Below are 13112 nucleotides of genomic sequence, written 5' to 3'. Positions count from 1 at the left end.
AGCCAGCGCCTCCAACTCACTGAGGACCTGCAGTGTGGAGAGCGTGAAGCATCTCTGTGCAGCCAGAATTGCAAGACGCCATGGCAGGATTGAAACCCGGGCGGTGTGACCCCAGAGTAAGTGCCTAGGCAGAGCCCAGGGGCCACAGGGCTTCACACTGTAAGATCTAGAACAACCATGTCAGACATGGGCTGTAGGAGAAGGCACAGAGGTGTGGGCAGAGGGCAGGTGGGGCCCTGCCCACAGTGCCGCAGCACTTAGTGGGCAAGCTGGGACTTGAACCAGGCTTCTTAACCCTGTGCATTGAAGGAAGCAATGAAGGAAGCGCTCTCTCTCTCTCTCTCTCACACACACACACACACACACACACGATTTGTGCATGCTGAGTACATGCACATACGTGGGGTACACATGTAGTCACATGAGGGCATGTAACCTACACTTGCATGTGTGCATGTGCACACCGTGCCCATGAGCTGCATGCCACGTATCCATGTGTATGCCAAGGAGTGTACCCACTTGCGTGTGTGAGCCTACGTGTGCACATGTACACGTGTGATGAGGACAGCCAGGGGCACCTCCACTCACCTCTCCTTTCTCCACCAAAGGCTTCACCTCTGCCAGATCCACGTCCTGTAGTTCCCGAGACATGTCCAAGCTGTCACCTGCCTGCCAGGGGAAAAAGGCCAGGTCAGCGCTTCCTGCTGAGACGTTTTCCCCAGGAAGTATGTCCAAGCCGGGGGAGGGGATGGGTGGAAAGGCCGCTTCACCCTGCCCAGCAGCTCTTCCCCTGCACGAGTATGGCAGTTCCAGGAGGTCCCTGGCACCCAGCGCCCCATCCCATTTCCGGGGAGAGGAACCTGGGCTCCAATACAGTGCGTGGACCAGGACTAAAAACATACCCCCATATCAAGTCCAGGCCCACCCACTTCTGGTGCCATTTTAGAAGGAGCCCCACATTATTCCAAAGCCAGGCAGCCCCGGACTGACAAGGAAAGGAAAGAAACGTCACGGGGAGCCGGCATGTGCGGGGGAAAGCAGCCTCAGGACTCGCGTGGCGCTCACACACGCACCCCTGGGCCCCCTGCCTGGGGAGGAAGGAGGGAGCAAGGAGCAGGGAAAACCCAGCCCCGAGCACACAGTAGGACTGTGGAAGAGTGAGGTCCTTTGAGGCCAGAAGCACTTTGGGAGCCGAAGCAGGGAGGTGGCGTGGGGGCTCTAACTCCTTGGCTGTAACTCGGGCAGGAACGGAAGGCCCAGGAAAGGAGGGCTGCAGAGGACGCCCGGAGCAGAGTTCCAGGCCGGCTTGCAAGGCTGACTGGCGGCCCCTGAGAGAGTGAGGCTCGAGCAGGCTGTGATGTCCACCGAGCGTACAGCCTAAAGCTTCACCTGGAGCTGGCGGACAGACGCTCATTCCTGTGGGCAACAGTCAGGCTGGAAAAATTAAGTAACGGCCAATACCTGGGTGCAGGCCCAAGGGACCCGGGGAAAGCATGAGTGTTACAGGCACTAGCGAGGGAGAATCGAGGGGCAGGAGGGGGTCCTGAGCCGGCCCAGCTCGCAGACCCTGCATCTCTGTGGGAACAGCCTGACGGAAGCCTTCACAATGCCCGCTGCCCAGGCCCTGTGAGCAGAGAGTTCAAGTCTCTGAAATTCCAGCCCAGGCCTCCTCTGCAGAGCCAGCTCCCTGGGCCCACAGGAACAGTGGGAAGCTCCTCAGAGGCCAGCAGCAAGAGCGGGCCACTCGGCTCCTGGCCTATGCCAGCACGTGGCAGCCCGTGGGTAGCTCCTGCTGGCCACTGGATGCTCTGGTCTGCAGCCACAGCGTGATTGTTCCCCTGTAGATAACCACCCCACAGGAATGCCTTTATGTGGCCTTTGGAGTCTATGCTCCAGAACATTCCGAAAACAAAGTCGGTTTTATATTTGTGAGCATTCCTGGGCAGCTGCCAGCTTGGAGGCAGGAGGCATGAAAAGCCAGGGTCTGTGAGCCTTGCTCACTCAGCACGTTCAGGGTCCCGAGACCCTGGCCCGTGGGACGCCTCGCCTACACTGCCTAGAGAGGTTTCCAGAAGTTCAGGACCCTGGCAACATCACTCCCATGCTGAGAGGAAAGGACTTCAGGGTTCACACGGGCTTCTGAACTACCCTGTTCAGCAGAGGAACCAAGGGAGAGCCAAGTTCTCCACTCTGCCACTGGGTGGGTCCTGGGGGCCACCTCCCGCCACCCCTGTGAGCCCTGCTGGGAGGGAGCTCACCTGCCCTGTTCCCTTCTCCATCTGTAGCTCCTGGCACATCCCAGGTGCACAGCCCACCACGACTTACTCTCTGAACAGAGCAATGTAGCCTAACAGTGATGCATTTATTTAAATCCCATTTTTCTTCTATTTTTTATGCACTGGGGATCAACCCCAGGGGCACTCTACCACTGAACCACATCTCCAGCCTTTTGTTGCTTCAATTGGGAGACAAGGTCTTGCTAAGTTACCAAGGCTGACCTCAAGCTTGCAATCCTCCTGCCTCGGTCTCCTGAGTCACTGGGATTATAGGCATGTGCCACCACGTCCCGCTTAAATTCCCTTTTAAATTGCCACTAACCCACAAGAGCAAAATGCCTTGAAAACACAAATATAGAAGGGTTTCAGCCCAGTTTAGTCAGATTTCTGTGGCTTCCAGAAATTTCCATCACATTTGAATATGAGATCAGCCTCCTGTGGCTTCCTCTTCCTCCTTTCAGAAAGGAAAGGAGAGCAATTTCAGCCTCTGGTTCCCAAATACACACTTGGCCAAACACTTTTACCTCTATCGACCTGGCTTCTCACAGCACAGGGGGCAGTGGGCTGGCTGACTTTTCAACACCAAGTCTTTGCACGCCTGCTCTCTGAAGCTGGAGAGGCCTCATCCGGCACAGCCCCAGCCCACTCAAGGTCAGAGGGAAGCCCAGAGGCTAAGCTACCATGGACGGCCTCAGTGTTTCTCAGCCAGGGCTGACGCTGGCCCCAGGGCACCTGTGGCAATGTCTGGGCACCTTTTGATTGTCATGCCTGGGGGTGCCACCAGAACCTAGTGGGTAGAGGTCAGGGAAACAGCCGCCCAGCCTACCATGCACACAATAGCCTCATGATGGAGAATTATTTGACCCCAAATGTCAACAGTCTCTGAACGACACCCCGGCCAAACCAAGGACTCTGACATCTACAGGGGAGCTGGATAAAGCAGAGAAGCACTGCACTCGGGGTGGACACTGTGGGCCTGTGCGCCATAAACATAACCTCCCTGGCAGGGAGCAGAACACCTGCCAGGTTTGCCCCTTTAGGTCACTGTCCCACAGGAACAGGGCTGTGTTCACCTGGGCTCCAGCAGATCACCTCTGCCACTTAAACTCCAGCTGCTGGGGTCCAGCACATGGTCAGCCTGCAGCCAGTCAGAAGAGAGCAGCTGTCCCACCCTCATTCCCTGGACGAGGGCCAGGCAACAGCCAGCCCCTCCCCATCTCGGATGCCCCAACCAAAGGACTTTCTAAACGTTTTTCCAAATGTTTTTGTCCAAAGGTAATGTTATAGGGAAGATCGAAACATTTAATAAAAAAGAGCTGCTTCGGATACAGACGGGAAAGGGCCTGGTGTCGCCTTCCTGGGCCCAGGAGGCGGGGCCTCAAAGCTGTAGCTTATCAGAGGTTCCCTCCTGCACTGGGTTCCGTGGCACCTAACATGGGGCTGAGAACAAAAGCAGCTTTACATCGATGAGGACCTACTGAGTGACAGGTCTGAGGATTCTGCCTTGAACAAACAGACCAGTTCCCGTCCCCACAGAGCTCTGTCCCCACAGACCCAGTTCCTACGCCCCTGGGAGCTGCCCTCGGGCTCACTCAGCAGGACCGCGCAATGTCTGTGTGTCCCTCGGTGGCTGTGCTCTCCTGGGGGGGCAGATGCCGTCCTCCCCACTGACTCAGCCCCAGGACTCAGCACTTCCGACACCTGGGGCCCTAGAGTTCTTCCTTGTGGGCGCTGCCCTAGCATCCTGTGATGTCCAACCACATCCCTGGCCCCTGCCAAACACACCCCCAAGTCCTGACCACTGAGGGCGCCTGCAGACGTGGTCAAACATCCCCAGGCAACGCCATCAGCCTGACTGGGAATGGCTGACGGCGGCGGTTCCTGGCGTGAAACGGGACCCAGGAAGGTCTGTTAGACACAGTTCTTACTTAACGCAGTTCCCTCTCTCTCCGCCCTCCCCCGCCCTCCCCCTCTCGTACACATTCTCTCACGCACCCACCACATCGCTGCTGCCCCTTCACAGAGGAGGAGGCTGACCCATGGGTCTGATGACTGTCCCAGTCACACAGGGTCATCTGCAGAAGTGGCCAGGGTGGGGCCACCCAATGCACACTCTTGATTCTTCCCCACACTCTGCTTGTCCTCTGGGATCAGTCACCAACCAAGAGCAGGAGGAGGCCGCTAAAGAACTCAGTTCCAGCAGAAAACTCTCCTTTGTGGTGCTTGGTCTCTTTCCACTGGCAGGGGGGGCACTGGTTCGGGGCACTGGACTGGTGCTCCCAGGCCCACTCCCCCACCAGGACCACTCCCAGAGGTCACAGCCTACAGCTGACAGAGGCCACTTGGCTCAGCAAGTAACAGCAGACAGGAGGTCAGTGCTGGACCCCAGCCCCTGCGCCTCCACAGCCCCCTGTAGAGTCCCAGCTGCCGACGTTGGGACCAGAAAGCTCCCAGAAGAAGACCAGAAGAGACCCCGCACAGCACCACGGATGGCTCTGCCTCCCTGCCCACTGCTCCACCTGCACAAGCTCCACTTGCTGCCACCCACATCCCCAAGGCCCTCCAGGGAGCAGATGTGAGCCCCGCAAGGCAGGAAATGAGGTCAGGACAGCCTCCTCCTGCTGAAACCCACTTCAAAAACAGGGCTCAGGCCACGACAGTATCCCACAGGTGGCTGGCACCACCTCCTTTCCCAACTGTCCGCTCAGAAGAATTCAGAAAACCAACATCAGAGCAGGCTGCCCGGGGCTCAGGGGAAGACCGGAGGGTCACACTTGAGCATCGCACCTATCCGCCTGTGATCCTGACCAAGGATCTGGGACTCCCTACCTCGGTTTGCTCATCTGCAGAATGGGCACCAAAACTCCTGCTCCCAGAGAGCAGCAGCGGGGCTTAGACAGAGACGCACTGAAGCTGCAAACCGCTGCTCAGTTCATAGTGGGCTTCCCTCCCCTGGTTGCCTCAGAGAGCCCAGGGCATCTGTGTTTCACACAGTTAGTCCCACAGTGGCCCAGCCAAAGGGCAGCACAGAGAAGACGTTGAGCAAAGAGCACACGAGACTCCAGCCTTCGATGAGCTACTGCCAAGTCCACAACGAGCGACCAAGTTCCAGAAGGTGGGGTAAACACTTCTCCAGTTCACCAGAACCCAGAGACAGTCAGAGAGTAGCAGGAACTCATGGGTTCCAAACCAAGCCAAGACCAGGATCTGCCTAAAGAAGACAAGAATGTGACCCCGAGGCTGGGAGAGCAGCGGCAGAGGAGTCTTGGGCAATATGAGGCCACTGGGAATAGTTAGCCAGTTCCTGAGGGACCAAAGAGACACACAGACTGCCATTCTCAAAAAGGCTCAGTCAACACCAGGCATAGGGTGCACACTGGAAAGCCCCGTGACTCAGGGGGTTGACTCAGAAGGATCGCAAGTTCAAGGCTGGCCTTGGCAAGTTAGCAAGACTCTACCTCAAAATAGGAAACAAAAAGGGCTGGGATGTAGCTCAGTGGTAGCGTGTCCCTGGGTTCAACCCTAATACTGCAAAAAAAATAAAATAAAATGCAAAAAGGGTTTTTTTTTAAATAACAAAAAGAAAAAGTCTTAAGTGGCAAGAGCACTGGTTTTGCAGTCCTTGGCATGGTAGTCTTGCCAACTTACTGCCTCATAACTCTGAACAAAGCCCTCTCTGGGCCTCAGTTGGCCCATCTGTCAAGTAGGCACAGTGCATGTTCCATGGAAATTGCCTGGTCCATGATGAGCCAGGGGCCTGTGAGAACCAGGCAGGAAAGTGCTCCCCCAAGGCCAAAGGGCCATGCACAGGGGACTCTCACCAGGGCTCAGCTCAGCTTGGCCAGGTTACCCCTGCAGTTTGAACCTAGTCCCTCTCCTCCCCACATCAGACCCTGCCTGTTAAGTTTCCTTCTGGCTCTGTCGCTGCTCCAGCTCAAGTGTCCTTGTTTCCTGTCTATCCTCTTGAGCCACTTCTTTTGGGCCCCTGGAATCTGCATAGGTGGGGCCAAGGGAGATTCAGCAGAGACACCTCCATGACCCGTCTGGGATTTGCAGGACATGGAGCCCCGTGAAGGGCAGCCACAGGCAGGCACACAGGCTGCAAACACCCAGCAGAGCCCCCCTGTAGTGCTCACTCAGCTCTCCAGTCTCTGCTGGCTGCAAGCACCACAGCCGCCCCAGAGAAAGGTAGCGCACGCTCACCAGCTAACCAGCCGAGGCACTGAGTTATGACATGTGCCAAGCGGGCAAGCCTCAAGCTGGCACAGGTGAGAGCAACCCTGAAGGGCAAAGCTGACAATGACACAATGGGGTCCTGCACGCAGCAGACTTCGCCTCCATCCGGGGCCCAGCGCAGCGTCCTAAGGCTGACTACGCAGGACGGTGGGGCAGGCGGTGCACACCGGTGGGCGGGACAGCCGCGCTTCTCCCTCCACCCTGCACAGTCACGCCTGAGCCACCAGGGGTACCCTCGGCTGTGGACAAAACCCCACCCCAGACTTCATCGCCCCGCCCAACGCCCAGAATGTCCGTTTTCAGCTCCCCCAAGTGCCCTGCCGATCGGCAAACCCAGAGCTCTGATGTTCACTGCACGGCTTCGCTGGGTCTTCCGAGTCCCTGGGAGGACGGGGAGTGCCATGCCCAGCGTACAGACGGGCAGAGGAGGCTGGAACACGAAAGCCACCAGACTTCCCCAGGCCCACCGTGTGGACTCCTCCCCGGAGGGGCGCCAAACTCTGGTTTGCCGTGGGAGTGGTCCGAGGGTGGAGGAGGTGGACCACAGCCTCCCAGGACCACAGCCTCCCAGAGCCCTGCAGCGAAGTTGCGTTAGACAGCCGGGGAGGGGACGCTGGCAGCTTTTGCACTGATTGTCATCATCAGCCACAGGCCTGGATTTCATCCCCTCGGTAACATGCCTGGTTTCAAAGCCACATGAAAAACCAACTGGAGTTCTTTCCGGAACACTGGGCTCTTTATAGAATAGATCTTTAAAGGGCACGAGGGGAGGATCAATGTGTGCTGCTCCTGCCTGACACGGAGACTTCCCCATGTACAGAAACCCCCAGAAAGTTCCAGAGAACAGTCCCATTTCTGCACTGACTTCAAGGAGAACCGCCCTGGACGTGCCAGGATCCCCTGCCTCACTGAGGAAACATGTTTGGGTCGATTCTTTGCCAAAGAGATGCTGAAGCCAAGATGCGAGGCAGGTCACCGGCTCTCTTGCTGTTTTCTGGATCTTTGGAAGCACAAAGTCACAGGAGGGTGAGGAGGTTGGCAGCCTTAACTCTGTTTTTCTTGTGTAATCAGCCTAACAAACAGAATGGGCGGACTCATCGGACCTTCAAGAAAGTTCCCCAATTAGACAAAGGAATAGTTGAGATTGGGTTTTCAAAGTCTCAGAGAGAGAGAGCGAGCGATCAAGAGAAATCAGAAACCAAGTACAGTGTCACAGGCAGGAAACCTCCACCCTAGGGTTTCCTAGGGCCTCTCTGCAAGGAGCCTGAACCTTGGTAGGTATCACTGAATTGTTCAGTATTGAAGGAATGGGCCAGGAGTCACTAGAAGGACAAACCCAGCCCCACGCTGGGACCACCGGCATGGCCTGCGTTCCCTGGGTTTCAGCTAGAGCCCAAACCAGATTTTTGTGTGTTCAACTGCGGCAGCCCAGAACCAGAGGTCAGGGAGAGCAGCCGAAACACAATAGCAGGAAGAGGGAGGGTCTGGAATCCACAGGCCCACCCCCTTCTCTGCAGTACACCAGGACTTTCCTGGAGGTGCTCAGTGGAGTCTTGGCAGTGCAATCTTGGCAGAGTCACTGGTTTGGCAGAAAGAAGACAACCGTCCAAGGGGCCAAGCTGAGTAACTGGAAGTCCGAAGGAGGACATTGGTCTCGTTAAAGGATTGTTCTGTGAATCTGTGGAACGGGCAGGAGCTGCACTGGATGGTCTGAGATAATTTGTTGAAATCACACAATCAGAGCCAGTGTTAGCCCAGGACACGGAAATGGATCCTTCATACAGGGCCCTTTGTCTCCAGGATCAGATGCTGGCCATGCCAACAAGATCCTTGCCCAAAATGGTCTTGCTGCTACCACCCTCTGGAATGGCCCACCCCTATCCTGACACACAACAGCCTGAGTTTTCTTGTGAGTACCATTAATGGAATACCCACGACAGGCCAGGGTCTCTGGTCTAGGAGGAATGGAAGAGCAGAGAGACAACCTAACCCACCGTGATGAGGCCAGGATACACGGGACCATGAAGTGACCCAACACAGTCACCCAGTCGGGACCTTCTGCAGACAGGAGAGAAGACCCGGGGGCAGGGGTTCCCCAGTCAAAGATGCTTAGAGTCACCTGTCTCTAAGCATCCCACTCACAACACATTTGCAGCAGAGTGCTCAGAACCTTTTCAAAGTCAAGGCAGGTGGGGGCGGGGAGGGAGCTGGGAGGGACAGACCCTGCACCCCACCTCTGGAGGCAAAGCTCCATGCGGGATTAAAATGTACTTCTGTTTAAAGGACTCCCCAGACTGAGGTGGGACAGGATCCATAAGATAAAAGATGGACTCCTGAGCAGGGCATTCATGTCCCCAGACTGCTAAGGAGCCTAACTCTTAACCTCCCCAGGTGGAGCAACACCTAGCTAGGGTGAAAAGGTGGGGGATGGGCAGGCCATCAACAAACTTCAGGTGAAAAAGTCAGAGACTCTGGATAAAAAGAGACTGTCTGTGGATTTGATTTTGTAATCAGTTCCTGTTCTCTTGTGGCAAGACTGGCTCCAGGTCATTCTCCTCATTGTGGCCCACCCTGGAGAATGCAGCTTCACACCAACACCAACAGCAGCCCTTCACCTCTGAAGCCCTCCCATCGGGTCTCAGTGTCCCCCACTGCCTGGGCACACCCCAGGAGGAGGCCAGGCTCCTTAGCTGAGACTTAGCTGAGACTGCCCCCAGCCCACTCAGCTCCCTGGAGGCAGGCAGGCTTGGGAGCAGATGCAAGCAGGGAGACAGCCTGATGTGAGTCCAGGAAACCAAGTGCCTGCCCTAAGGATGGACTCAGGGGCTCTGGGTGGCCTTAAAGAGCAACACTGGAGTTTAAAATGGCTGAACCCACTAATTTTATCGGGAAGACCCCTGCCCAAGCCTCAGTTTTCTGACCTGAGAAGTAAGAAGTACAAGTACTATCTCAATTAGATGAGGAGATGCACCCAGCCACGAGGTGCGTTCTGCATGGAACATTCACTAACTGCCAGACCCGGAGGCCACAGGATATGTGGCCACTACCTCCCTCCTCCTCTCCCCCAGCACTCTGGAGCAGGGTCTGCCTTCGGCATAACTGCCCATAAGTTCAGTGTTTGGGAAAAACCTCAAAAATCCAACTCTGGGTCCAGCATTTGTGGGGGCTTCCAGTCCTGGTTAGGGTTAGGACAGAAGGCCCCAGACACCGGAGATGTTTCTGGAGATGGCTCCAGAAAGCTGAAGCTACTCAGTGCTCCCCACCTGCTGGGCACTGTCTCGGTTTACTGGGTCAGCTCAATCAATATTCTCATATCCTGTTATTCTCATTTTATAGACCATGAAGCAAAGGCACAGGGCTGATCACCTTTCTGTACTTTGATTCTGGCCTGCTTTCTCCAGGCTCCCCAACATGCTGTCGTACAAAAGCAGAGACTCTGAAGACCAACTCTCCAGGCTCAAAGTCTGGGTCTCCCACCCTCAGCCATATGGCTACAGTCAAGGCCTCGGACTTTCCCGGTCTCAGTATTCTCATCCATTTGCTGGGGTTTACACAGCCCAGTCTCATAAGGATTACGGGTGTTAAGGGGCCACAGCAGCTGCTCTACAGAGAGACACCCTGTCCCTGCCTAGCCTTCCTTCCTGCTGCATCTGGCCCTGCTCCCTGCTAGGACCTTAGATGCCAAGTCATCATGCTGGCTTTCTTGCTGAGCCACAGGGTCTTTGAGTCGTGCCCTGGTGGATGCTCTGGAGTTGGCTTCCAAGGAAGAAATGCAGCCTTAGAACATCAGAAAAACATAATGCCATCTTTCTGGCCCCTGAGAGGTAAACTCAGGCCAGTAGGTTTCAGCCACCAGATCTGCCATTCATCCTGGAAAGGGCAGCCCGACCCAGTAAAGTCAACCAACAGGGGTCTGTGGTCCTTGTACCTTGCTCACTAAACTGATTTTGCTAGTCTCTAAACACCAATGTAGAATTTTAAAAATATCAGCCGATTCTGCCTCTCCTGCCTCCAAGTACCCTCTCCACAAACTTAGCGAAATGTTGATTTCTTATCACTTCTCTACAGTAGACAGGAAAAGATCAAGTTCAGCCCCAACCGGGAGACTCCTGGAACGGGCCTGGAGGGTGAGCTCTGCTCCTCACTTGGTTTTGGCACAAGTCTCCCTGTTTTTGGGTCTCACTTCCCATCGGCAAAGTGCAAAGAGGTTTTTCTATCCATTACAAACGGTCCAACCAATGGTTTGCAATCACGGATTTGCTTGTCACTGAGAGAACTCTCCCAGGAGAGGAGACCCTAATACATGATCCCTAAGCCAAACCTATCACCTCCACCCATACCTTCCTCCTTTGGACTCCACCCACTGGGCCAGAGGGCAAGGGGACAGAAGGCAAAGAGCTCTTCAGCTCATGCCATGTATATGCTTAAACTCTTGCTAGGTGCCAGGTCCTGGGCCAGCTGCCAGGCTCCAGGATGAGTCAAAGTCCTCCTCCTCCCCACCCTGGAGAGACAAGGTCCCACAAAACTAAGGTGGTACAGGGCAGGGCCAATGCTCACACCCTCCCTTTGGAGGTTTTCCATTACCAACTATAACTTCTCCCTCACTGGCACCTTCCTTGACCCCATCTGGTGCCATCCTGGCCGATCAGGCTCTGTGCCTTTCCTTGACAGTGCTGCTGGGGGTGGGCAGGCGGGTTTCCCGCTGTACCTTGCTTCTTTCAATTCACATTTGTGAAACTCAGTCAAGACTCCAGAATGTCTAGACAGGAGGAGGCCAGGCTGGAAGGTTTGCCTTGAAGCTGCGTTTTCACACGGAGAACGGGGCTTGTACTTAGATATCACGTTCACTGGGTGGCATAGAGGAAAGCGGAGCAAGGCCAACTGGCTTATTAGGATGTCTAAAGCCCTTGCGGAGCTGGCTCATCTCTGAATCTTCCATCTTCCCAGGCGCTTAAAGGAACCAAACAAACTGAAGTGCTCAGGACAGGGTGAGGAAGGGCTGTTCTGGGCACAAGATAACCGGGTCCTCCCTCCCCTACTAGCTGCTCCTGACGGCATCTCCCACGTTCAACCCAGAGAGGGGGCGCTGTGAACACACTGGCACAGCTGGCAGCCTGGGTCGACAGACGCCGGAGTAGGGGAGATGGCAGTGGTAAGGCAGTGGTCCACTCAATCCAGCATCAGCGCCTAATCTGACAGAGGCGGTGACCGTGTGATTTCCCCGGAGCCCGCCGCATTCCACGCCCCTGCCCGAACCTCCTCCCGAGGCTGAATCAGAGACCGCGGCGATCTCCCGGGAACAGCCGAGCAATTCCAGCTGTTCTTCCCGCTGGACCACAGGAGAGGCCGGCCAGAGAGACACCAGAGGGAAGGAAAGCGGGGGCGGGTGGGTGGAGGCGACAATGACGCTACTCCTAGCTGCAGTCAGCGCAGGGGCCGCCAGATATAGGCGCGACCCTCGCACCTAAGCTCTCTCTCCCGCCCGCCACAGCGCCTACCCCGGGCCGCCTCGGGGACTCGCCCTGCCTGGCGGCGCTGGCTGACACTCGCTCTCGCGCGTGCGGCACGCGCCGTAACACACCCCAGGCCCTGCCCCCGCCCCGTGCGCACACACACGCCCTCTCTCACACACCGCCCAGCCCAGGGTCTGGGTCGGCCCCCGCGCCTCGTACCTACTCCCGTTCCTGGCCAGGTCTGGACACCAGACACACCCACTCCCCCTTCTCCAGCCTCGTCGCCAGCGCGGCGCACCCCTCCACCATCTCCACACGCGGCGCGACCGCTCCCTCCCCAGACGTCCCGAACCCCCCACACGCACACGCACACAGACCCAGAACCTCCTGCGCCCACGTCCAGCACGCGCGCGGGCCAGCGGGGCCAGCCTGCCTCTGGGAGGACGCCAGGAAGCGCTATTCAGGTGTTCCCGAGGGGGCTCAACGCGTGCTCACCGACCCCCCAGAACCCCATTTAGAAGAAAAGTGGACGACGATCTTTTTTCCCCCTCCTCTTCTCTAATCGAAACCCCAACTCTAGCCGTGCTGGCGCCCCAAAGTCCCTTCCCTCGCCCGTGCCTCTGGGTCCCCGCGTTCTTGCAGTTCTTGGGCGCTAGCTCCAGAAGCCTGCGATCCACAAAGGCGGGCCAAGCGCTCCAGCAGCACGCCCGGGAGACCCCTTCCTGCTGTCCTTGTCGTGCCGGGGAGGAAGAGGGTGTCGGGCTTACCTAACGCAGAGGGAGAGACGAAAGGAGCCGGTGGCTAGGCTGGTGGCGCAGAGTCCAGCTACACCCCAGGAGAGAGAGGTGAGGATCGGCGCGAGCTCCGGAGCGACAGCGGGGAACCGGGCGAGGTTTGTTTATGTCCGGGCGGAGGGCGACTTTATAGGCGCCGCGGCGCCGCCCCAGAGCCTCGCCCCTCCCCTGCCTCCGCGCCCCGCTCGCAGCGGGGACACACCCCTTTCCCGCTCCCTCCTCCCCAAGAGCCGGTCCGGGCTGGGGCGGTGCGCGCCGGGTCGCGGGAGCCGCCGCCTGTTGCGCAAGCCTTAGTAGGGGCGCGGCAGGAGGGGCCCCAGGGGTTAGCTCTGCTGTCCTCTCCAGAGTCCCAG

At 57.1% G+C, this 13112-nt stretch overlaps 1 protein-coding gene across 1 annotated transcript in view; it reads right to left on the bottom strand.

Annotated features, from left to right (window-relative positions):
* The window catches only part of Ndrg1 (N-myc downstream regulated 1), a 49670-nt gene extending 36785 nt beyond the window's left edge, over positions 1 to 12885 (bottom strand). The window contains exons 1-2 of the mRNA XM_047559287.1: positions 12733 to 12885; positions 589 to 669 (exon numbers count right to left, since the gene is read on the bottom strand). Of these exons, the coding sequence (XP_047415243.1) occupies positions 589 to 651 (63 nt within the window). The 5' untranslated portion in view covers positions 652 to 669; positions 12733 to 12885. The remainder of the gene's footprint in view (positions 1 to 588; positions 670 to 12732) is intronic.
* Positions 12886 to 13112: the final 227 nt, after the last annotated feature.

This window comes from Sciurus carolinensis, chromosome 1 (assembly GCF_902686445.1).
Source record: "Sciurus carolinensis chromosome 1, mSciCar1.2, whole genome shotgun sequence".
Taxonomy (NCBI): Eukaryota; Metazoa; Chordata; class Mammalia; order Rodentia; family Sciuridae; genus Sciurus; species Sciurus carolinensis.
Note: the sequence above shows the minus strand (reverse complement) of the source record. Positions and strands in the feature narration are given on the sequence as shown.